General features: G+C 33.9%; 1 protein-coding gene across 1 annotated transcript in view; it reads right to left on the reverse strand.

The window, feature by feature from the left end:
• The window catches only part of TUSC3 (tumor suppressor candidate 3), a 108,273-nt gene that overhangs the window by 50,305 nt on the left and 31,682 nt on the right, over positions 1-26,286 (reverse strand). Inside the window, exons 2-6 of the mRNA XM_085223083.1 lie at positions 20,520-20,689; positions 12,038-12,155; positions 10,309-10,449; positions 9,513-9,653; positions 1,407-1,496 (exon numbers count right to left, since the gene is read on the reverse strand). Coding sequence (XP_085079209.1) covers positions 1,407-1,496; positions 9,513-9,653; positions 10,309-10,449; positions 12,038-12,155; positions 20,520-20,689 — 660 coding nt within the window. The remainder of the gene's footprint in view (positions 1-1,406; positions 1,497-9,512; positions 9,654-10,308; positions 10,450-12,037; positions 12,156-20,519; positions 20,690-26,286) is intronic.

Raw genomic sequence — 26,286 nt, forward strand, 5'->3', positions numbered from 1 at the left:
CAAAAACAACGCTTATTACTATCATGGCTGAATACATCTTACAGAAGCATTATATAAGTAGCTTTATGACTTAAGATTCAGAGGAACATAGATGACTGTCATAAAATGAAACAGGAACATATTCAATAACATTTTTTTGAAAAAAATGTCATGTAATGGTCTGCAAAACGCTTAAGCTTCTAGCACTTACAAAAATCAGAGCTTTAAGTTGCAACACTACTGGTTAGTGATATGTTAAATTAATCAGGAGCTTAGTGATCCTGTATTTACCTGTATCTTTTTAAATTCTTAGAATTTGACTTTTTACATACTGACCAAGGCAGCTCCAATGAGATTAAAGCACTGACACATGAACTGTGTTCTACATAGATTATTTACTACATTACTAGCTCTACTTCTGCATAACAAGGTTGACAGATTGAATTATGTCATTTTATGATCTCAGTATGTTGTTATATTCCTGATACAAAGCAGATCAGTAATCAAAACATTTTTTTTTTTGCAAGTCCAATTAAGACACAGAGAGAATAAATTTCTTTTAAGTTCCAAGATATCAGCCAGTCTCTTTTAACTAGCGATTGTCAAAGCTGAACATGGCTGAACATGCCATACATGCACAGAAAAGGTTCCTGCCTAAGTTTCACAACAATTTATTAGAAAAGCAGTAAATAAGGAAGAGTACAAGAAACTATACACGGTCCTCTTTACCTGCCCTGCCCCAAAGCAGGCAAAGAGTTTCTCCTTGTGAGCTCTGGTGAACATTTGTTAATTTATGAGCAGAAAGGAGCAAGTATGAAAACTCTTTCAAAGACAGCATAATCAGCATGTAATATCAATTTCAGGAGTGTTCAGATAATGGTAACTTCCCAAGAAGCTGATAGAGAACTTAAATTGAAGGAGTAATGAAATACAGAAAAAAGCATTACATAAACTTCTGAACATTCAGCAGGAATCTGACATATATAATGGAAAATGGCAAATATTTTAATGTGCTTCTTCTGTCAACTTTTCTAACTAAAATGCATAAGATGAAGAGGTTATAGATCTCAAACGTTTGTGTAAGTTAAAAAAAAAAAAAGCTTTCCACATTGAGAGAGAATATGTTTCTACAAAAAGACAAAACCCATTTATCACTGAGCAGTGGAATCTCTGTGCTATGAAACACTTTATAGTACATTCACTGCAGCTGGGAGCATGATAAAAGAATTATGAAATTTCATTGTTCAAATCAGAGGCAGTAGAATTTTCTAAAACACCAAAAATTCTGTAACAGAATATGCTTGGAATTTGAGACTTCAGACTCCGGCCAGTATCATACAGTGCAAATATCTGTAGTCACACATTCAGTGTAGTAAGTGAAATTTTCTCTCCCTCCCCCCTGAAAAAAATTAAAAGAATTAACTCACCACTTGTCCATTCTGAGGATTCTTATGAGCATATGGGGGTCCACGGATATGATTCCACATCTGACCAGATGTCATAGCAAATACAACACACTAGAAAAACAGAACACCAATACAGTCATTCATTTACAAAGGCAAATTTTCAGAATCTGACTTGAAATAATCATCTCTTTATGTGTACTTGGAATTGTCGCATTTACATAACTATACGGCAGAAAACACTCATGACTGTGGAAGGCATTTATTGCAAATATTCTGAAAACTACAATTCAAAAACTACAAAGATTTCTGCAACCTTTCTTGAAGTTATTTCTGCCTCTACAACAAATCTTTAGCTTAGCAGTTTGCTATAAGGTAAATGAAACGATGTAAAAACACACCAGAAAAAAATCGAATTATCCACCCATTTAAGAAATTCCCACTGTGTGTCCTAAATGACTGTGATTCATTTTAGTCACGACAAAATACAATAGTTGTGACAACAGAAAAGGAAATGCCCTTTACTGGAGCTAGGTTAGGAATCTATGAAAACTGTCAAATACTTGCAGATGGTTATACTGCAGAATCTACATTGACTAAAATCATAGTAATAGCAGTAGTCATTATGACAATCTTAAAGAGGAAAGTGTAATACCTTCTGATTACTAAACGAGAAAAATTGTTATGTTTCTGATAAATATGTTTCTAAATATGTAAATGTTTATGATTTATTAGTACAAATAATCATTTTAAAACTTCAATATATATTAATCCAGCATCCACATATACTCTCATTTTTACTGTATATGTATATTCCCCCTAGCATAGTACAGTCATATCAATGATAAGTAGGTGTAAAATTTTTATTTATTTTTACTAGGATGGCTTGCTAAACCAGAGAAGATAAATTTGTTTTTTTACTAAAAAGATGGGGAGGAGCTCTTCAGCTTTTCTGGAAATAATATGAGGAATGCATTTATGAAATAAATTTAAGCCACCATAGCTCTTGAGCCCAGTATGGACTGTCTAGCAATACACTTTGAACCAACCTCAAACAACTTAGGACTGAATCTTGACAGGTTTTATAGACAAAGATCAGATAGCTATGCCTAATCTATATTACTTTTGAGGATTTCTGTAGTGCAAAAATTTTGTTTTTCTGCTCTCATTAGGATGAATTAGCTATGACCAACAAAATGGTGTAGTGCAGACATGAGATGATAGCACAGATATCAAAAGGAGTAACACAAGACACAGTACGGAATGGTAGGGAAGGGGGCACATGATGACACTAGTGAAATGAAACAAGACAATGAAATGAGACAAGGAAGCTGGTAAATACCTGTCCTAGGGGTAACAAAGGGAAAAGATGCATCCTTTTATCCTGTAAATTTTGATTTAAAGTGTAATTACAGATCACAGAATAAAGGACAAAATTTTAAAGTATCCCCAAGTAGTTCCTAGGGCAAAGAAGAAGAAATTATCCTTCTCCCAACGAAGAACCTAGAACACCAAGAGCTTACCATAATAATCCCTTTTCCCAGACCAAAAGCAAAAGATCTCAAATTCCAAAGAAAACTAGAAGACTAACCATGACATTCAGAAAGGAAAGATAATAGGAATTATGTACATAACAATTTTAAATGTGTCATTACTATTGAAAGTTTTCTGTCAATATAAAGAAAATAGCAAAAGGTTGTTGTTTTTTTTTTTTAATGTAATTACCATATCTGGTTTAATAATAATTCTTAGAATACGCTGTTAGATTTCAACTACAATAAGAGCAAATTCTTAGTTCTAAATATAAGGCGTGATACATTTTTACATAACAGGACTTGGGGTGTAACAGTATTGTAATTAATATGGCAGATGAAAGCATACTGGTAGTGATTATCAGCAAACAGATTATGTTTTAATTATGAATATGCAATAAAGTGAAAAGACTATATGCTTCAATTACTGGCAAAGAGAAACATCTTGCAAATCATTTTAGCTGGGAATTTACACTGTAATTTTGGTGACAAATCATACAATAGATAGCTTATGTGAAGGCAAAAGTGTAGAAACTGAAGAGGGTAAGAAAAGTGAGGTGAGAGAGATGAAAACCAAAGAGTTACGCAGTTGGAAAGTAAAACATCAAAAAAGAACAGTTTTTTTAATGAAAATGATCATTTTACTTATTCTTAAATTAATGTATTTAATTCACAGTCTCCTGAGCCAAATCTGTTTCCATACATAAACATGAAAAAAAACTCAGTTTTTATTAATTATATACTTCATAACTAAGAATTCTCTCAAATTACTGAAACTCTCTAATGTTTGCTAGTATAAATAAATTGCCTCACAACACAGTAGCACCTAACAAAAAATACCTAGGAGAAAATACTGGAAGAACCTTTTAATCTACTTTAGATACTTCAGTATTTCCATCATATTCCTAAAGCAAGCATTCAGTATTCTACCTATAGTACTTGACATTCAAGCTTATTTTGCTCCACTCCATATTCACTTATTGCTATCACTGAGGTACTGTTCCACAGTATTTATAATTGGAATCTACAGCCTTCTAATATTTGTAAAACTTATTTGAAATATACCCCACTATTTTTAGAACTGATGCACATGTTACAGATAGCATGATATCCTGTGCTTAGCATTCCAAATCCCTTGGTTTCCACACGATCCCATGCTTTGGGATCCAAACTTTCTACAGCTCTTATTACTGTGAGTTGATGTTTCTCAGGATCAATCTTTTACAAACTCATTTCTATGAATGACTTGCAACGTGTGATTAATGACTTCATATTTACCTTAAAGTTTTGTACGGTATTGATTACAATGAAAAAACTCATATGCAGAGAAATCGTCTCTTTCCAGTGTTCTTGGATTTTGTCAAGGTAGAAAAGATTAAAAGTGTAGAAAGAAGATTAAAGCTGAGGCATTTTCCTCTACAAACTTAAAAGGATTTACCACTCCATTTACCCAGGCAGAGTAGAGTCCCTCCTTTAGCAGTTCTACTGTACCACTCACACCTCACCAAGGACAGTCCTTTCATACACCTGCCCCCTTCTTTCTCCTCATCATACTCCCAAAATATTTTACCAGCTACATGCCACCTCAATTATCAGGGGAGCTCAGGATTTAGCTATTTTAGGAGCTTCTTGATCTAGTTACCTTGTTCTGCATCTAAATGATAACAGCAAAGTGTGGAACAGAATGATCAACAAAAGCAGTACAGAGAGGGGGAAGGACCAATAATTTGCTTCAACTCTTTACGGTTCCAGGACTAAATATCCACAAGATGGTTTCAACGAAGTGCACCTCAACTACCATAAGTACACCATATATATAAACAGGTCTGTCTGCTCAAGAACCTTGTAAACAAATTGCAAATGGGGGTCTTTCTCAATGGTTTCACAGTGAAAAATCTCAGGTGTAGTTCTGATAAGAGGGAACGGGTCCGAATTCACCAGTGGTGCGCCTGTGTGTACCAAAAGTTTCCTAAGAGTAGACGCAAGGTAACTAAGCATCTAGAATTCCTCCAGAACACTGAAGTACTAGTAAGATGCAACCTTACAAGTATATAGAGAAAATATCTCTACTGTTCTCAAACCGTCAAAATTTTGTCAAATGATTTAGGTGTAATGTGTTACATCTTCAGAGGTATAAGCATTGCTTAACGCGATCTGCCAGTTTATTTAATAAAATTATTAGAGGCTTAAAAGGCCATTTCAAAATAAAACTTCCTACTGGCAGATACAACGCAAAGCAGCTGATTAAATCTCTGTACAAGCTTAGATCCCAAAACATGGCAATAATTTTATAATACATTAAAAAATAAGAAAATTCTAGATTCGTTTATAAATGTAGTAAAATAGAAGCCCAATTTCAAAAATGAGGAGACCCAGGCAGCCAGTTCTGTACCCAGTTTCTATAATTACTTTAGATTTGCACATTTTATCCAACTCACAACCACTGTTCTAAAGAAATTTAATCCCTTCTACCCAGTTTAAATTTGCTTTTGCACTCAATAAAGGTTGCAGGATTTGTACTCGATTTCTAAAGAGCAGTCCATCACTTAGAATCTCTAGCAAGGCACAGACATTTCAAGGACAGGAACTACAGTACACAAGCAAAGAGAAGGCATTTCTGTATCTTTAAATGTGATGTGCATCTCTAAAGCCTCTAAGTATGGGGAAAAAAAAAATACTTTAATAGCTTGCATTAGTCGCTGGTTTTTTTTTTTGGAGTTCCCCTGTATAGGAGTCTGATTTTTTCCTTCTGTATCCTGGAATAAAACAAATTGCTTATCTATCCTCCTTTCCAGGAGGAGGTAAGGAAGTTAATAGCAGCCTTCAAGTTTTTTTGGAGCTGTAACTGATGATGAATGTACTATACAATATAAGCACTGTGCAGTGTATTGGCACAGATCATATCTCTCATAATCACTAACTGTTAAGACAACAGTAAATACATGCTTCATCTTCTCATTCAAGTGATTTGACATTCTTTGTCCAGAAGAATCAATTCCTAGGCAGGTATCTTGGAATCTGACACAGACTTTGCCCTCTCAGACACCATAGGCAAAACTGAAATACACATCGAAAATGAAACTGAAAACTACATACAGAAAAGCATGGTGACAATCTGGTAAATAAACTGTTTTGAAAAGCTCTCCCATTGCTACATTCTAGTCAATTGAACAAATATTTTCTCAGCACTAGAACCGTTGTCTCAAATGTAGCAATTCCTTATCTAAAATGTTAGAAATTTGCTCAGCTTACACCATCTGACCTTTTACTCCCTGCTTAAGAAATGAAGAGTCTTGACAAGAACCCGAATTGCTTTTTGTTATCAGTATAAAATGAATGACTCTGCAAATATCTAAGGACTGAAGTCTAAATCCCTCCTCATTTTTGCACTACACATAGAATGAAAAATATCCATGGATGATTAGTAAGAATTGAATTAAAGTCTAAAATAATATAGGGGATAAATTTGGGGTGTGATTCCAAAAGATATCTTTTTTAATATTAGGTACTCAACCACCAGCATTTGCCATTCTAGAAGTCTTCTGGGTAATGTTGCAAGTAAAAATGCCTAAGGCATACAAGGTGCTACTGAGTCTGTGGTGATTCCACAAGGCAATGAAAACAGCTAATTGCACTGCTACTGTTCTATTTAATGCTGAGGACAAAACTAATTTGAGTCTTCTGTTAACTGGAGCTGGAATCAATGCATGAGTTGAAAGTTCTCTCGATTCTGAGCCTATCAAAACCATTACATGTGCCATTAAAAATGGCATTCCAATTATTTGCAATTAAAATACTGCTGAAAATATTATTTCTAAGACAACTCATTGCTGTTGACGGTTGTATCAAATATAAATCTAGTCAACACTTCAGGTACTTTTTTCTTCTGCTTATAGAAGCGCTTTATAGAGTGAATTTTCTTCTATTTTTTAGGAAGAAATGCACTGTCAATTTTTCATTAAAAACAAATAAAAGCAATTATCCAATATTTACGAGATTTAAAGCTCTTCAAAAGAGCAACAACAAAAAAACATTTAAAAAAGTTTTAGTAAACAAAGTACATTCCAGTGGTAGAAAAAAAGTACCAACATGAGACAACTGCAATCACATATCTTTGAATCAATATATTAATGGCTGTCCATTTTCATTTCTATGAATCCTGACTCATTCTAGTCATTTCACAGAACATACAGAGGATCTGAGGTCATCTGTGCAAAGCCTGAAATTTAGACTCCCTGCTGACTCCACCAAAAGAAATTTCAGCATTAACTTGTATGTCCATATAGATTTGATTAAAACTGAAGGGACTCACAGTAACTGGATAAACTTTGCTCAAACATCACTTTTCACCATAGGGCTTTGACAACATTGTGAAGGGAAGAGAGTAATAAACATGTTTTTTAAAAAAAAAATAGCTGAAGTCATGGTTAATTGCTATCTTCTTATTTACTTTGAGATAAGATGTTTTTCTAAAATATCCTTTCAAGTGCTGTTCATCTTTAAAACAGATTGTACCAGAAGTAGTATTGAAACAGCAAAAAAAAAAAAAAAAAAAATCACATTGATGCCATTTTTATCCCTTTAAACTCTACTATTACCTATTAATGCAATCAGTAGGATGATGAGTAGTGAAAGGCACAAATACTGTGTTGGTTTTTTTTAAATGTCTGATCACATTTAGGCAGTGACTCTCTCCAAAGGAGCTTGGTTCACTGTAATTAGAATGTTCCTATGCTGTAGTTTACAGTTACGTACAGATGTAAAATGTCAAGCAGCTCCTAGGGATAACAGCAAATATTTTGAGAAAAAAAATGATACACTTACTTCCTTAATTTAGTTCTTAAGTTAATTATGTATTCAACTATTTATTTGATGCAGATTGTAATAGAATTACTCTTCATTTGAAGAACTGAGTTTTAACCTCTGCTAGATGGAAAACAACTCCTCCCACTCCCCCTTCCCAATATAAAGCTTCTGGTAGGAAACACTGAGGCATGAAATTGGAATAGAATTGCTGTGTCCACAGACACAGTGCATGGTTAAACACAGTAAACACAGGAAATTCTATTGATTACATATTTTTATTTGATTTTTGACACAAATATCTATTTTATTGTGTTCATTATTGTTTAACACAGGTGACCTCAAAATATTCAAGTAAGATTCCAATAGTTGCTACATATCCTTATCAAACAAGTTTTCTGATACTTTCCAGATTTTATCATTGATAAATACCAGTAATCTAGACAAATACATGGAACTAACTTATTTATTTTGGAAGGGAATTGTGAAAACTCTGTGCTACAGCTCAGCATATTCCAAATGACATTCTGGAACAAAGAACACATTCTGCCCTTGGTTCTCTAAATTGAAAGGAAACTTAAATTCAGTCCTTCAGGCAGTTGATTTGAAATCTTGGATTTCAATCCTTGCTTAGTGTATGGGGTAGACTAACTCGGCATTTAAACAAAAGAATGTATACTATGTACCCATGTGTGCAAGAAATAAATGCTATAATAGCATGTGAGTGAACAGCATTATCAGTAACAACTATTTAACAGTGGCATTCAAAAGCCAAACATTAAAGAGTTCTGAACAGTGACCCCACTTCAAGATCTTGTTAATCATTTAGAGATCAAAATGAATTACAACCTACCAAGTACTAGGTAACTTCTTCCTTGAACTGATGTAATAAAAGTTGTCAGTGAGCTCATCAGCTGAGTGTCATAAGAAGGTAGTGTTTTGTCTTGTACTGTTGAATCACAGGAGAACAAACCACCAACCACAGAATCTTTGGAGTAGGGAGGGACCTCTGAAGATCATCCAGTTCAACCTCCCTGCTGAAGCAGGTTCTCTTCAGTAGGTTGCACAGAAAAGTGTCCAGGTAGGTTTTGAATATCTCCAGAGGAGACTCTTCAACCTGAGTAGCTTGTTCCAGTACTCAGTCACTCTCAACCTAATAATTTTCTCATTTTCATTTGGAACTTTGTTTCAGTTTATGCTCAATGCACATTCAAACTTAGTTCTTTATTTATGACCTTGGTTTAGTTGACTTTCTGTAACAATTCATTGGCTAGATTTAAAATTCCCTCATAGTTAGCACTGTAAAATCTCTCATACAGGTTAACAGTGAATTGTTAAGGACAGTACTAGTGAATCCATCATGCAAGAATTCCATCTTCCTGTTTTTGTGTTTTTGTTTCATTTTCTTACACACCTATAAAATTTTTGTTTATTTTCTTAACCTTTCATTACTCTAACGCAATACTCTGATATCAATATCCACATTGAGCTTACCGTAACACTACTGCTTTTACAAAGAGCATGTTGAATGATAACAAACATCAGTAACACTTTCTATTAGACATATTTTTCTCCTGAAGTTCAAACAATAATCTGCAGCTAACAACTGTAGAAAAACATTAATTTTCTGATAATCACTGCTGACAAGTTAGCTTCAAGATTAAGGTTGCGAATCTTCATCTGTTAGTACTACCCTGATGTATGTACTGACAGATCTTACTTTGCTATGCAAGTAACAAAACACGTTAAAACAGGAAACTAATTCAAAGCATATACATATGGAAAAAGTGCATACCAGAGCTGCCATGGCCCAGCCAGTTTTGTTGTAGATGAATTCTAAATTATTTCTTCGTAGATATAACAATCCACCAACAAGTGATACTAGAAGAGCCAGAGCAATTGTACCAGAGTAATTTGGAGGCCTGAACACTCTAATCTGAAAAAGATAAGTGCAAACATACAGATCACAAAGAAATTCACACACAGAGAATACCTTCATTACAGACAAACAATGAGCAACTGAAGTCTGGTGTTAACAAAGACCAATCACTGAATGTATCCATGAATACGATGAAACAGTACTAGCTTTGGTAATAGGAAAACAGTTTTTAACCACTAATGATTTGCTACTAATCTGAAAACTTAAATACACAATATTTCCATTCTTAACTCTTAAGAAAATTAAGCTGACATATAAAAATGCATATATATAATGTATTGTAATAATTATAATTTTAAACAGATACGCATGTTGTGTCTGAATTAGGAGCAGCTGCTTTGGATTTATTTACTTTGTATTTTTTATTGCAAGCACATACTACTTACTAAGAACTAATTATCACAATATCACCACTTCATCTGGAAAAGACCACATATAATTTACAAAGAAGAACAATCTTCAAACTGCAGCTACCATGACTACTACTTTTTTCCTTTTATATATATATATATATATATTTTTTTTTAATGCTGTCAAGATTCCATGTTCAAGAGAAAAACGGGTATTAAGGAGAGAAGACATTTATCATCTGCCTGTCTCAAACTACCAAGGTACATACATTTGGCTCCAACTTTTAAAATTGTTAACTTACATGAACATCTGTTCTGTCAGCTATCCATTTTGCTAGCTGTTCAGCCGCAAATCCGATTCTCTGCAGGTCAAATGTGTCAGCTCTCTTGGGTTTACCTTTTGGAGGAAAATGCATGAAAGTCGGAGCAGAGTTCATATTAAGCTATAAAACCAGGAAAAACAGCAAAAAAGTTAGTAACTTCATACCTAAAGATGCTTATTTCTTATGTTAACTTGTTTGTTTCATTCCTGCAAAATGACTTCTATCACATTACCAAAACATTATCGAATCAAGTACAGAACTGATTCTATCATTAGAAATTACCTGATATTTAAAGATTTTTCATCTAAGTAAAAAACAGCCCACTTCCTTAGTGAACTAATATCTAAATAAAAATATCCTTAGAAAGGATAAAAGAGCTGTTGTGAAATAGTTTAACACAATATTTGCTAAGATTTAGAAACTAGAGAGAGACAGAAACCTTCTGACATCATTATATAGGGCCTAGGGAAAGCTGGTTTGCAGATGCTTTGTCATTTCTCTACAAATGGGAAAAGTCAAAAAGCAAAACAGAGTTTTTTTGTTGTTGATTTGCCCTTCCCCCCCCTCTTTCCCCCCTTCCCCCCCCCTCCCTCCGGCATCACTATAGCAGTACTGCTTTGCATACATATGCACAAGGTCAGAAGTATTCCAAAATTCATGTTAAAAGTCATTGGTAATTGGTGTCTCGTGCTTAACACTGAATTTCTCAGAAGCAGACGTAAAACTTACACATTTTATCTAATTTGGCATAACTTTTATGTGATTTTAAATGCACGTAATCTGAAATAAACTCTAGCTGCTCTCTTCTACATAAGTAAAAAGTTGGACCAGACCATTCTGATACGCACCAGTGACTTACGGCAAGATTAAACAGTACATTTTTTATTATTGTATCTATAAAGGATAATGTAAAATTAAATTTTTAAAGGTTATTTCAAAATTAATAAAGCAAAATGTAAACCATTGACAAACATACTTAACAGAACATATTCCAAAATGTCTATTGGAAGCAAAAATATTTAGGAAATACAGTAATTAAACTTTCAAAAATATTAAATTTTTGAAAATTAAATGTTAGAGATTTTCCCTGAAAATTTTATTCAAAATAGAGAGCTTCAAAACTTGGTACTCTTCTTAATCTCCACTTTTGGCCTCAGTCAACAGATAAATATCAAACAGAATATCAGTGCAGAAATTAGCAACATTTTCCAGGAATGTGTTTTTTCTTGACTACTCAATTTAAGTGAGTGAGGAACTGATTCCTCACTCTTTACAGTCAATACAGAAAACCAAAAGTCTATTTTATTTTGCCTGAAGAACTTCCAGTCAAAGAGTTCTAAATTTGAAGAATATTTTCTCATATAAAGTGAACCAAAAGTCTTAAAATACTTTTTTCCCCTAAAGGAAATTTTTAAATACAAATGTTTTTTGTATTACATTTACCCCAATGGGCTGATGAAATTTTGCATAAATATATCATTAATTTATAAATAAACATTATGAACCACACTTGGAAAATACCAAAAGTAGCTACTTGCATAAGCAGCCCTTGTTAGAGTCACAGAAATTTCAGCATCTGTTATTTGTAACTAGAATGAATTTACACATGAAGTGCATACAGACGTGTGTATCTAAGAAAATAATTGTTTTCTAGTGTCCATTCATTAGTAAATAATATTAAGAAAGTTTTACAATATGCAGCATTTACCTGTTGAAAAACATCTGCTCCTTCATCATAATCCACTATTGTGAAAAACAGCTTGTTTGAAAAAGCAGACGAATAGCGCCACGAATTAGCCAGAACTTGATATTCTTCATTAGCTTGCCTAAAAGAAACAAGCATACATCCATGTGACGTTCACTGGCAAAAGAGACACTCTATCCAGCTGCAGCAGTTAATTCCTGTTGCAATATCACTCTCAACATCCATGTTATCAATTTTAAAAGAAGTCTCAGCTCATTATACACCTCTGGTTCATACTTGCCTTCTCTAAAATTACAAATGTTTTAACTAAAAGCAGAAACATTTCAGATCTTTTTCACATTTAAAAGCCTCAGAAAACACAAAAACCTCAGGAGTGGCCTTAGTGGCAAGCATCACCGAAATCTGCAAGCACGTCTATGCATGGAGACACTTACATAGTCCTCAAGTGCAATACCAGGATTTATTTGAGGAAGAGGATATGGGAATGCTGAAACTACTGGAAAAATCATGAAGAAATGTGACTACAGTATTCTTTCAAAAACAGCAAATGCATAGAAAAAGCTTTGAAAAAAAATCTCTATTCAATATGCCAAAAAAAAAAAAACTGTTAAACATTGGGGAAGCAATTAAAGTGACAGGAGGTTTGTAAGTAACAGAAAAATGCTCAAGATTATTTCTATAAAATGTTTTGGAAGTGATAAAAGATAGTTTTCCACAATGTAACAGCATTACATAATGCTTTCCATCATCACTACAAAGTCATTTTTATTACTACTTGTATTTGTAAGAAAGGCTTCTATTGGCTTTTCTCATAGCTCTGGTTGTTTCTGTTTTGGTTTGGTTGCTTCATTTGTTTTAAACCTGGTCATGTCTGCACTGAGAAGAAAGTAAAAGAAACACTGGGAATCCTTACCCACAGAGAAGAGCCACAAAACAACAGACAGAAATATAAAACAAATTCTTCCACAGGATAAATCCATATCAAATAATTCAATAAAAAGCAAAGGAAAACAACCTGGAAGGATCCCTGCAATACTTTCATCTTTACATCTCCGTCAGTAACTACTTCCATTTTAGTGATTAATCATATTAATTGCATCTGTTGTAAACCTCAAACCAACACTCCAATAGTTGGCAACTTTTATTTGCATACGGTTAGATGCAAAAGCAGTATAAAAGGTATTCTGCAGCTTTTCTCAAAATGCTATTCTATAGCAGTATTTTCCACATCTATGATGGCAAAGAATACCTTTTAATTAAAAACTGTAGCTTCAAGACAGAAACTCTGCACTGAACACTAAAATATCATTTTTTGAGAGTGAAAAGGAAGAAAACTATAGGTATTGTAAAAAACTACCTCTCACTCCCATTTGTTCTTAACTGAGACCAGCCTTAGGCACGATATATATTGCACACTACTCCAGTGGAATTGTCTTGTATTTAGGAATAAATTTTTGTTGTATAAAATGTATCATGAAAAAAAACCTCCACCCCTTAAAAAATAAATCTTACAAAACACAACTCAACTTTCACGCTTACTGACTGAATACAACTTTCAACTTAAAACAGGTTATTCAACAGGTTAAATTTGCAATAATGATAATGGATTATGTGTTGGATTGGTTGCTTCTAGAGCCACATATCAACATTAAGCAGACTAACATGTTCACTGTCATCCTGAAGAGGGCAGTCAGACAACATCAAAGGAATGCTGTAAAATCAAGTAGTATCTGTAGGGCATTGTTCCGTAGAACCTGCTATATTAAAGCAGGACCATTTTCATTATAAGAATAAGATAAAAATCACTTCATCTTCATGCTAGCATTCTTCTTAGTCTACTTTTCACTTGTGAAGAAACTATTTCTGGGAAATCTGGATACTCCAGTTATGCCCCTACTGTTTGACAAAAGCCTCTTGTTCCCCTTGTGATCTCCATGTATTTTTGCATCTTTATGTTAAACAATTTTGAAAAATATATGATTAGTAGAATACACCTTCAAAAGGTAATATTTTGCAAAAAGTCTTCTTAAATTTTCTGTAAGAGCATACAAATGTTCTATAACAAAGCACTGAAGACAGCAAAGCATTCTGCAGTTCACCCTCATAGCAGCTCTTAGTGTGGAAGGGGGAGACTGCAACTAGGAGTGGTAAGAATTCAAAGTTATGGAATTACTACTGAAGAACATCCTACAATTACTATATTAAATTACAAAAACTACATCCTCTGTATCACTTCCAAGAGATACACTGCTGATGCAACAAATTGCATTAATAATTTTTGAAGTGTTTGTTATTCCTTTTTAAATGCAATATTAATGTAAACCCTTGAACGTCAAAAATTCAACCTCCAATTTACATCAGTTAATATCAAACTCCATCACCATTTATCTACTTGTCTACCCCAACCATTAGTTAATAACAACTCTATCATTTGTTTACATTAAGTAACATCAATTGTATAAAATTATTGTATGAAATTATTCCAGTATGAAATTATTATCATTATAAATTACATAAAATACTCTATAGACATACAGCAAGAGCACACTTGGGATGAACTCATCAGAATAACGTTAGCTCTGTTCTTGTTAAGTTTGACCGGATTTTTGTTAGGGAAGATTTAAATGATATTGCTGCTAGTCACCTCTTAATTTTGTAATAATAGGTAGCAATTTAGAAACTAGCAATGCCAGTAGTAATACTATCAAGCTTTTAGAAAATAGTTAACAGATCAAAATGAATTTTTTCTACTAGGTTTTCCTGGAATATTCAACACACTGAAAAGAAAGATGCTAAGCAAACACTCTACAAAATTTCTTACATTACATTCATTAAGTACTGCTGTATTACACTCATTAGATATTAAAAGTTTTATTTAGGAAGATTCATTATGTAGATGTCTATGGCAGATAATGACATTTGTATAGTTCGAGTTACATTAAATTTTATTAATTTTACTCAATTAGCCCAAGCGTTATAGTATGGAAAGCACAAAGGGAATGTTCTTGAAGGAATAAAATAGAGTGTGGAATTATTTGCCAAAGAAAGCAGTAGAAACATCATTTTTGGCACACTATGGACTGTAAAAAAAACATTAAAGAATGTACAATTGCCAAAGAATGGACTAGCAGGTGACCTACCAGTTCTTACCCATCTGCTTAAGTAAACTGTGATCAATACAGTGATTTAACTCCAAAATAACTCTTGTATGTTATTTGGAATAGCTTTCACTAAAAGAAGAGAGGAAGACGCTAAAGACATACTTTAACTACTGCTACTACTGCTACTTAGTATAAAGATAACAAATTCAGAATGTTTATTTGCTTCTATGTTTTTATTTACAGTGACTCAGTTTCAGAAAAGCATGACAGAACCTACCACTATGTCCAGAATATTCCCCACACAGCACAAAATGATACGGTATGAATAGTAGTTAAAAATTGCGCTATGACATCTAAATATTAGTAATAACAGGCAGCTAGTTTAAATCCATGCTGTTCTATATACAGCATTCCAATAGGTCCAATATTCTGCAGATAAAAGGATACACCAAGATCATATTTTACAGAATCTGAGAAGTGGAAAGCATTAAACAACAAGACTAAGGATTCTCTCTCAAAAATAAGGAGTATCCTAGAAAACAGAATTCACCCATACTTCTAGTGATAGAGCAAGGGGAAATTGTTTTAAACTAAAAGAACAGAGATTTAGATTAGATACTAAGAGTTAAGATACTACTCAGAAGGCGGTAAGGCACTGGAACAGGTTACCCAGTAAACCCATGGATGCCCCATCTCTGGAGGCATTCAAGGCTAGGTTAGACAAGGCTCTGGGCAGCCTTATCTAATGGGTGGCAATCCTGCCCATGGCAGGGGGTTGGAAGTAGATGATCTTTTATGTCCCTTCCAATCAAAGCTATTCTATGATTCTATCAAGATACTAAATTGTACTAGAAAAACAAATGTACGTAGAACTTTCAGTGACTCCTTCCATGCCCCCTGTTCCTTTTCTGAACAAGAGTTCAAAAGATAATTCTCTCTCAGTACAGCTAAGACACATGGCAATGATTTTCTCGCTATTTGCTCTTTTGCTCTCGATCAACCAGCAGAACACAGAGGCAGATGGAGAGATCCTGTCTTTTTCTTTTTAGTAACATCTCCTTGACCAACTTTTTTTTTTTTTTAGTTTTTAGTTTTAACTGCTTTCCTGTTTGACTGGCTACTTGAAAACAGTACTCTGATATTATCTTGAGCAGTGAGACTAATAGATTTCCCTTCTTTTCCACATAAAAAAAAAAAACCTCTTAGATGTCTCTCACTGATAGGATAAACGATGATAAAAATACGCGGCCTCTGTTCCTTTGTATACTTTGTCATTTCCTACTGCACATTGTAAGTCAACAGCAGAAGACAGTTAAATTTAAGAATCCTTCATGAAACACACATTAAATTAAGTTCAGCACCTAAAGACACACAAAATACACACTGAATTATAGCTTACCTATTACAATTCTGAAATAAATACCAAAAAAAAAAAAAAAAAAAAAAAAAGACTTGGAAATCATTCTGCAGCAGGCTTTCTGCAGTAGCTACAAGCTTGCTCTAAAAGATACAAATAATCATTTCTTATATAATTCAGCCTAGTCACTCAAAATGTAACAAGTCTTTAAAAAGCATGTGCCACACCTGCAAAACATCATTACATAGTTTTATTAATTACATAAAAATACATTTATATACTTTTACACTCACACACCTATTTATAGATACATATGCAACTTCATCTCATGGGAATAAATACTGCACCTTTCAGTGCAATGCAATTTCCAAAATTTTTAAAAACACAATAGTCTGGTCAATGCCCAAAGAAAAAAAAAAAAAATCACTGGCTACACAAGCTTCTCTCTATTACTAGTCATTTCAGGCTCCTCTTTCCTAAGCACAACCACCAGAAAACAGTACGGGAAATGTTTCACTCAGATGATCACCAAATCAATCCGTGTCTCAAAGATGACAAACTTGCTGTTTGTTACCTTTTCAGAAATATCCGCAAGTTAATCTGTTTTGGACACAGAATAAATCAATACTGCAGAATTGTAATTCCTAACTTTTAAATGTATGTATTTAAAATATTTTTTAAAATATTTTAATGAAATAATTATAAGCAATAAATGAAAAAATTATAAGCAAATCAAGAAAAAATTTGTAAAGAGAAAACATTAAATGCAACAATATGATGTGTATCAGGTACAAAGAAGCCAAGCACTGCTTGAATATTTAAGCTTCATAAAATTGACAAGCTAAGAAAAATCATTCAGTATATATATTTTTTCCATTGGACCCTTCCTTAAGCTGATGCATCACATCATGTACGTATCTCCTGCAGGAAAGAAAAATGCTTCTCATTCCACTAGTACTAAAGATCTAAGTACTAAGATAGTAAGTAACTTTTGCTACAGAACAGCTATAAAACATGCATTATGTTTGGATTTTAATGAAAAAGATCAGCTACTTTGACTGAAAGGTTCATTTTTACACACAGGTTTCATCCAAACATTAGAAGTCCAAAGGATTCTTTTGTATGCAGCACTTTAGGTTGGTATTGTTTCCACATGCTTTCATACACCTGTAACTGTTATGTGACCGATGAGACAATGTCTTCTCCTCTGCACACGGAAAAATAACTTATTTTCTGAGACAAAAAGGGTAATTTCCCCACATTCAGGTTCTTAATATACAGATATAAAACCAAAGAGTTTTGAGATTTGGCTAGCATTATTCATCCAAAATTTGGAACATCTCTGGTGTTTAAAAGGAAGGAAAAACATCTTCCTTAATACCTTCTAGACAATGACCAAACTACATCACTTCAGCAATGGACAGACAGTAATCCTTAGCCTGGTAGAGAACATGATCACCAAACTGATTTTACATTCACTCTCAAAGAGTCCCAAAGGTGATGCTAACTTTTGTGATGAAAGAAGCTACCTTTTCATCACAGTTGCACAGTAGCACAGTCATTCAAAACACTTGCAAGATAAATCATATAGATTTTACTCTTAGCCTGGGCTCATTCTGACTTCATTCATTTGGCTACATTTAGAAATTTTAATCGTGTATAGGAAGGTATACGTGGGTATAGGTTATTTTAACACAATAGGATACACAATCTCTTATGGTTTCAGATGTGCAGATCTGCAATGGCCTGCTCTGATGATCAGCTTCCATTGCTCTTCTCCAAAACAGGAGCATGTCATCCACCACTGCTCCCTTATTTGTTATTAATCTTATTTTTCTTTTTGTGTAATGCTGTATTATTCATGTTTAGCTTTTGAGGCAGCTTCAAGCTGCAGCAGTACACTACACTTTCCCTTCAAAAATATCATTCTTTAGAAATTGGACACTTACATGAGATACTGAAATGCCAAATCTAGCCAAAGAGAAAAGACACTACCCCCCCCACATCCCTTTTTTTTTTTTTTTTTTTTTTTTTAGAAAAGGTAATTAAACTGTGTGTAAGCTTAATTTTTAGGGGGAAAATGTACTAATTCTTGGGACAGTTATTCAAAGATTACAGGTGTTATATTTTAAATACAACATTGTTTTTTTTTGTATGCAGTTGTTTCAAAAATATTATGAAGAGTTAACTTAAATCTAGGACAGAAGCATCTTCGCAGAACACTACAGCTTTACTTATAAATCTATTTTTCCTTTAGGCAAACTGGCTATTGAATAGGCTACTGAATAACTAACAATAAAATAACACATGCGTTTCAGTTCTATAAATCCTATCAGTGCTTCTGCACATTAATTAGCCATTGATTTGAAAATGTCGATTTTCCTGATAATGGTTTTATGCGCAATATGATCAACCTCATTAAATTCCTTTTATTCAACATGAAAGAGAGGATCTCAGCTTCACAATCATTTAAGCAGTCCTAACTGAAAGCAGTAATGTTGATTTTTTCTGCTATGCTTAAAGATTTTTAGTTGCTTCTGTACATAAATGCCTAGATTGGTATACTACAGGATAAAGATTATGAGCAAAATTAACTTCATTAAACAATATGCAGTTCTAAGCAAAATTAGCTTCCTTAATAACAGCAATATTTACGCTGTTTTCACATCTTGCAAAAAAAACTGTGCATTACATAAGGAATGAATTTGCTACTATCATTATGATGATAATACACTGAGCCCTTTTAAAGCTTAACTCCTGTACTTTTATCTACCTGTTAAGAAAATAAGTAGCAATTTAAAATGTGGTAAACTTTCAACACTCATTTCATCTCCTAAAGCTGAACTCTGGCAAAACAAAGAACAAACAATAGCCACCATGCACAGGAAATGGTAAAAAATATTCCTTTGACTTAGGAATGTTGGACAACTTCAGTACCTACACTGTTTCCTTGAAAGTTCAAAGTTGATGGTAAACTCATACGAATGCAATATAGGAATGCAATTAACCAATTAAAAAAATCTATGACAAAGTTCAAGAAAAAATATACAGAACTACAGGTTTACATCTTACGACACCACTCAAGTTGAATTTCTATTGTAAGAGTTGTATTCCATCACCTAATAAATCCAACAAGCTACTTACTACATTTATCAACTTTGAATATTGTTTACAGTGCACCTGCTTAAAACCAAGAAATACTTCTTTCCTATAAAGCTTATCTATTTCACAGTTCTATGCAGCCTTTTGCTGAATATTTAGATACTGTCTAGAACACCCAGCAAAATAAACCCACCTATTACTAGATTCAGTAATTTCCAATGCATGTTTTGGCTGAAGAAAGTTTTATTAGCTCAGTTTCTGATTTAGTAAGGTAATTAAATACATGACTAGCTTTCAGTTATTTGGCCCCAGTCCCACATCTACCATTAATCATTTTTGGATTAACTCTGTTGAACTAGAAATTTGCAGAAAAAGATCTTGAAGTAGTACTAGCATTCTTCTAATACAATATATACTTTGAAAGGAAGTACCAGCACATATCAAAAGTGCAGTGTCAGACAATATTCCTCAGAATGTATGTCCTCATGGGAAAATATGCTTACATTTTAACAACTGTTCAAATCTGTGAATTTACAGACTCGCATCTCTACCAAAGGCCTGAATATCATTTAACAGAAGGAATTAGTGGGATGTCATGTCATTAAATAATAATGATTATTCACTTTATCACAAAACTTCTTTGGAGAGACCAAAGCATAAAGCAATTTCTTAAACTGTGTTGTTTTTTTCTGCAATACACATTTTATTCAACTGTAATTAAAAAACACTGAGTAAACTTCTGAAAATTGTCATATAGATTAAAAAAAAGTTGAAAAAGATGCTGCAAAAAACACATGAGGCTGTTAAACAGTAAATATCCACTCCAAGCAAAGAACAATCCTACTCTTACTGAACTATGATTAAAACGTTCACTTGAAAACTGAGGTGAGAAAGATGGAAAAAAATTCACTAAAGTATAAATTACCTGCATACAGAGCACTGCCGCTGTGGCTGGAGAGCAGTGAACATCACTATCACAGAGTAGTTACGAGGTGGAGCCTTCACAAATCTTCGAAATTTGTCTCCATTCATGCGGATGACCGAGCGCCTTGAGCTCCACTCCATTAGCTGTTCCACCTTCTCAGCCAGAAGATTCTGTAATTGAGGACAGAGAAGAGGAATGTTTAAGTTTAAACTTGAAGCACTCTGGGACTATATTCTAATTTTGCATTCCCTGAGCTCCTACTGAGCTGGAAGTTAGAAGGCAACTCTATAGCATAGTTTATCCTTGCATGTAGACAAGTAGATCATAAGCATCTTAAACCAACTGTTTGGTCTTTTAAGAGAAATGATACATAAAATGAAATCAGACATACAGCTTGTTACTTAAACAAAGGAGTTAAGCAAGTATGACTGAATGTAAGATACCAGTATGGCAGTTAACCTCCACGTAGCTTAAGAAAATGAAACACTATATCATGTACTCTATTTAGTAAAAATCAACTTAGAGGAAGTTAATATTATAATGAAAGATAAATCTGCTATGGAAAGGAAAAAATAGATGAGAAAACTGGATAATATGACTTACACAGAAGCTGAGTGCTGCAGGAGGGTTGGAAGGACAGAAGATAAACAGAAATGGAAACAAGGTGAAGGGGCAGCAAGCAAGAGAGAAACTGAGGTCAGAAAACTGGAAAATGAGAGACCTATAACAAAGCAAGCATGAGTTGGCAGTAGGCAGACAAACTAATGAGGAGCTGGGAAAAAGAGAATGCAATGACAGGTATGACAAAGATGAACTCAAATACTGTGCAAGAACTGTCCAAGGAGATGAGGTTAATAAATAGGTTATTAAATAAATAAATGGTAAAATCAGTATAAAAATCAGTAAGGCTATATTGATAACCAACATACATACAAGGGCTGCTCCAAAAGTAACAGCATAAGTCATAAATAGTTTTGAAACAGTTTTTTGTCCCTACTAAGCCTAAAAATAATCCTTTGAATTTTCATTGACATTCACTTACTTTGGTTGAGATCTATAACTATCAATTTGAATGGGAGATTACAACAGTAATATCAGGAGAATACCAATGAAAGAATTAATTCTAGAATTTTTCTTCTGCTAAAAGACTTAATAGTTTTTTGGTAGTTTAACTTCAAAAAGATATTATGAGACATCTTAAAAACAAACCAAAACAAACAAACAAATCCAACAGAAAGCAGGCTTTTTCTTCATGCATCAGATAAAAACTACCAAACAAACTAACCTAGTAAATTTACCACACGAGGCAGCCAAGCTAGTACTTCAGGAATATGAAGCTATCAGGTACCATTTTACTACTTGCTTCATGGGATTCTGAACAATATACTTCATATATAAAACTACCATTTAATAGATGGTGGATAACTATACACAACATAAAACTAGATTACCAAATCTTAGGTCACTGACTGCACTTTATTATCCGACCACATTTAAAACCCACTTCTATTCCAGAAAGTTCTACTCCTGCAGAATTATTAATAGGAACGATCTTCTAGAGTAGCTCTAAACTTCGCAATCAAATCTGTGGAATGTACTATATTTTAAGGCCTTCCGGTTTATAACACTGTGTAGACAGTTGAAAGTCTGATACTGTTCCGTCATTTACAAGATCTTCGCACAATGAATGCTGCTCATCTCATTCAATAATAAAAGAAATATATCTAGTGTTAAATGAGCTTCTGTTGTAGTGATGCATTTTACTTTGAAGTATCAATTTTCAAGAAATATGGCAGATTTCAGCATTACAACTTTTAAGTTAGTATCAAAAAGGTACTTCTTAGTATGCTCTGAAAATGAGCAGCCTATTAAAGGGAAATAAATGTATGTTTTAAATGCTGAAGATAGCAGGCTGGATTTAGAGATTTCACAATTGAGAATGTATCTTAGATATTTTTCTAAGAAAATTGAGTTTTTAAAATAAACTTGAATAAAAATAAGAGAAAATAATTGTCTAACGAAGGCATGACTGAGTTGTATCTCCAAAAAGAAAAAAAAAAAAAAAAACTTCTGTATAAAGTAACAGTTTGAAAGAGAAGGAAAAAAAAACTTGATAGGAAAAAAAGTTTATTGATACACAGGAAGGCACTGTTAGAAAATAAAATGAAGGTGATCTATCTAAAATTATTCTTGCACAGAAAATAAAGATATCCTTCAGCATAATTCATTTCCCAGTTACCATCAAACCATACAAGTACAAAAACTGTCAACCAAGGGAATCACCCTGAGGCTTACGAACTTCCGCAGATGTGTTAGTAACTCACCTCTTTGCACCTGGCAAACTTTTCTTTTTGCCAGAATCCTTCACATCCCTAGATAAAAGAACATGATTAAATCCGATTCACTCGCAAATCTTATGAGATTCAAGAAGGCCACGTGCAAAGTGTTGCACTTGGGTTGGAGGCAATCCCAAGTAAATGTAGAGACTGGGAGAAAAACTCATTGAGAGCAGCCCTGCTGAGGAGGAGTTGGGGGTCCTGATAGATGAAAAGCTGGACACAAGCCAACAGTGCATGCTTGTAACCCTGAAGGTCTGGGTTGCATCAAAAGAGGGCTGGCCAGCAGAGAGAGGGAGGTGATTGTATCCTTCTACTCTGTCCTTGTGAGGCCCCAGCTGGAGAACTGCATCCAGGCCTGGTGCCCCCAGCACAAGAAATATGCAGACCTGTTGAAGCAGGTCCAGAAGATGGCCACAAAGATTATGAGAAGGCTGGAGCACCTCTTCTGTGAGGAAAGGCTGAAGGAACTGGTCTTGTCCAGCTTGGAGAAGGGTCTGAGATCTCATTGTGGCTTTTCAATACTTGAGAGGAGCTTATAAACAGGAGGGAGTCCAACATTTCACGCAGGCAGATACTGGTAGGACAAGGAAGAATGGCTTTAAACTAAAACAGAGGAGATTTAGTTTAGTTATTAAGAAGAATTTTTTTACTTGGAGGGTGGTGAGGCAGAGGCTGCTCAGAGAAGCTGTGGATGCACAATCCCTGGAGATGCTCAAGGCCAGATTGGATGGGGCCATGGGCAGCCTATCTGCTGAGTAACAGCCCTACAGGGGTTTGGAGCTGGATCATCTTTAAGGTCCCTAAGACTCTATAATTCACTAGACAAAACTCATCTAGTGATGACTGAGATATAGGAACAATTGTTACTCATTACTGAGAAAACCACGGACAGTAACTCATTTTTGCTTTTCTGTTCCATACAAATAAAGACCCTGTGCTTGCTTAAGCTTATTTATTTGCAAAGTTGCTATAAATATTTACCAGTTAATTTACCAGCTTTATGCTGATCATTCAATGGGACTATTTTAGTTGAAACACTGGAAGAGGGGGAGAGAGGGGAGGAAGAAAAAAAAATCACAAACGAATCTGAGGAAGGGAAATTTCTCCTTTAAGCAAACTTGGAATTTTGTTCATGCAAACAGCTACACAGTGTATTTAAATCAATGGATGAGAAGGCAGTTCTGTATCGTTTATCTATTTTCATTAGATACCCCCTCCACTCAGAAATAGAATATGTAAGACATGGAAACAACATAAATGCTAAGTGTAAAACCAAAACAATTAAGATTGCTTCCATTCTTACACTGTTTTGAAATGAATGCAAATATAAAGCACAACATTTTTTCAAAACTAAACTCTTATAAACATAATTGAGAAAAAAATCAAAATACAGAAACTTTCTGAAGCAACAGAAAGCACTTTTTTTTATTTAAGACAGGGATTTTTCAATGAAGGGATCACCTACGAAAACCATTTTTGTTGCTTCAGTGGAGGCAGAGTAATTAATGTTTTGGCCTTAATCCTATTAGCCAGGAGAGCAAACTCTACTGAAATTAGGTTCTTGGAAGAACAATTCTACGTAATTCTGCTTTTGTCCCTATGGCTAACAAAGGAATTTTCCATGTTAACTTGTCTGTATCAATGAAGCAAGAACAAAACAAAAGTGTAGTTACAGTTCCTCTGTTTTAAATGGCCGTTTCCACTGATGTGATGAAACACCTACGCTATCTGTCAAAATTGAAGGCAAGCTGTAGCAAGTTATAAGAAAGAAGATGCTAGCAGGCTTGGCTTCTGGCAGCTGCAGCTGATTAAAAGCCTCCAACAAAACAATTCCCTGCTGGAGATTGCTTCCCAGCAATGTCCATATCTCTTTCTTGCTTCTTAAATCAGTAGAGCCTGGCATCTACAAGCCTTCTTTTTAGTACTCTGTGACTAGAAGATTAGCAACTCTAAACAAAGCTTTATTCACTCATTCTCCATAAACACAATGTCTGTAAGATAAAGGATAAACAACAATAACCACAACCTAATATTTGAAGATGTTTACCCTCACTTGACTGTTAATCTTCCTTGTCTAAAACTTGTAAATTTCTCTAGACTCAGATAAAATCATTCATGGCTGGGGGAAAATAAATAACTGAATAATCAGATTTTCCTAAGTGCTTTACATTGCATAAAATTTATTTTGAGTTCCTTCATCTTTAAATCTCCTTTGATTTTCCTTGTCTTCAGTTAGAACATCACCGCATAGGTAACTTACAAAGCAAAGTCCCAAAAATCCTAGTCAATACTTCAGTTTCTTAATTAGCCCAAATTAGCCTCCTTTCATTTGGAAAGTACTGGCCTCCTTCAACTTTCAGAAGAGATTTTAGCTTTGGAGCGCTCCTTCAATACTATTAGTCTTGTGAACATGGAAAATCTTAACTCTGGAAAGTTAAGGTCATGGTCTGTAAAAGAAGATATCACTAGTATTAAGAAAAAGCCTCAAAAATAATACTAAGAATTAGACAAGGCCTCAGTCAACTGTCTACCACTAGTAAGGCTGAGACATCATTTATTAGCAAGCCATTCTATCTTCCCTGATGAAAAGTTCAAATTCAGCTGAATAGTTCTAATTTCACAATCTGTGGTATAAAAAAGCAAAAGTAGTGAATTTACAATAGTTATCTCCTGTAACAAAGGTATATAAATGTTAGCTACAGTTTTAAAGGACTCATAAATATCCCTTAACCTGACATCTACCTTAAATTTCAACCTGTTGTAACATTTTTTACACTATTATTGTTAATGTAACAAGAAAAACTAGCTGTACTTATAAATACATTTCAGTTGTACATTGCATGAATAGTTAACTTCTCTAAAAACTTCTGATAAACAATCACAAACACGTAATTATTGGGTCCAATATGCTAATGGCAGAAAGACAGTGGAATTAAGAATAAATAATGTTACTGCTTATTTAAAGTCATTCATTCCCCTGCTGTTGTTCACCTCATGCCTGCATACCTTTAACATACCCCAAATAGTTCATATCATTCACAAACCTTAATCAAAAAATACTTGTATAATTAATTTTATGCAATTGTTTTATGCACTTTATTTCCATTTTTACATGAAAAAGTAAAATGACTACTTTTAAAACAGCAACTTTTCTGAAAAGAGACAAAAGTATTATTTCTATTCACAAAAAAGCCATCATCTAAACATAATAATGAGAACCCATGTAAGCTGGCACACTACAACTACTCAATATTATGCTCCACTGACTTGAAGTTGATATACTTGTGATGATTTAGACAGGATTTGCTTCTTCAAGTCAGACAACTGATTTTCATCATTAGGCAAAATAGTCTAGATTTTGTGAGAATAAATGCAATATGTTCTTTTAAGATCTGAGTAAATAAATCACTAGAGAACTATATGTACTG

Source organism: Meleagris gallopavo, chromosome 4, assembly GCF_905368555.1.
Source record: "Meleagris gallopavo chromosome 4, MGAL_WU_HG_1.1, whole genome shotgun sequence".
Classification (NCBI taxonomy): Eukaryota; Metazoa; Chordata; class Aves; order Galliformes; family Phasianidae; genus Meleagris; species Meleagris gallopavo.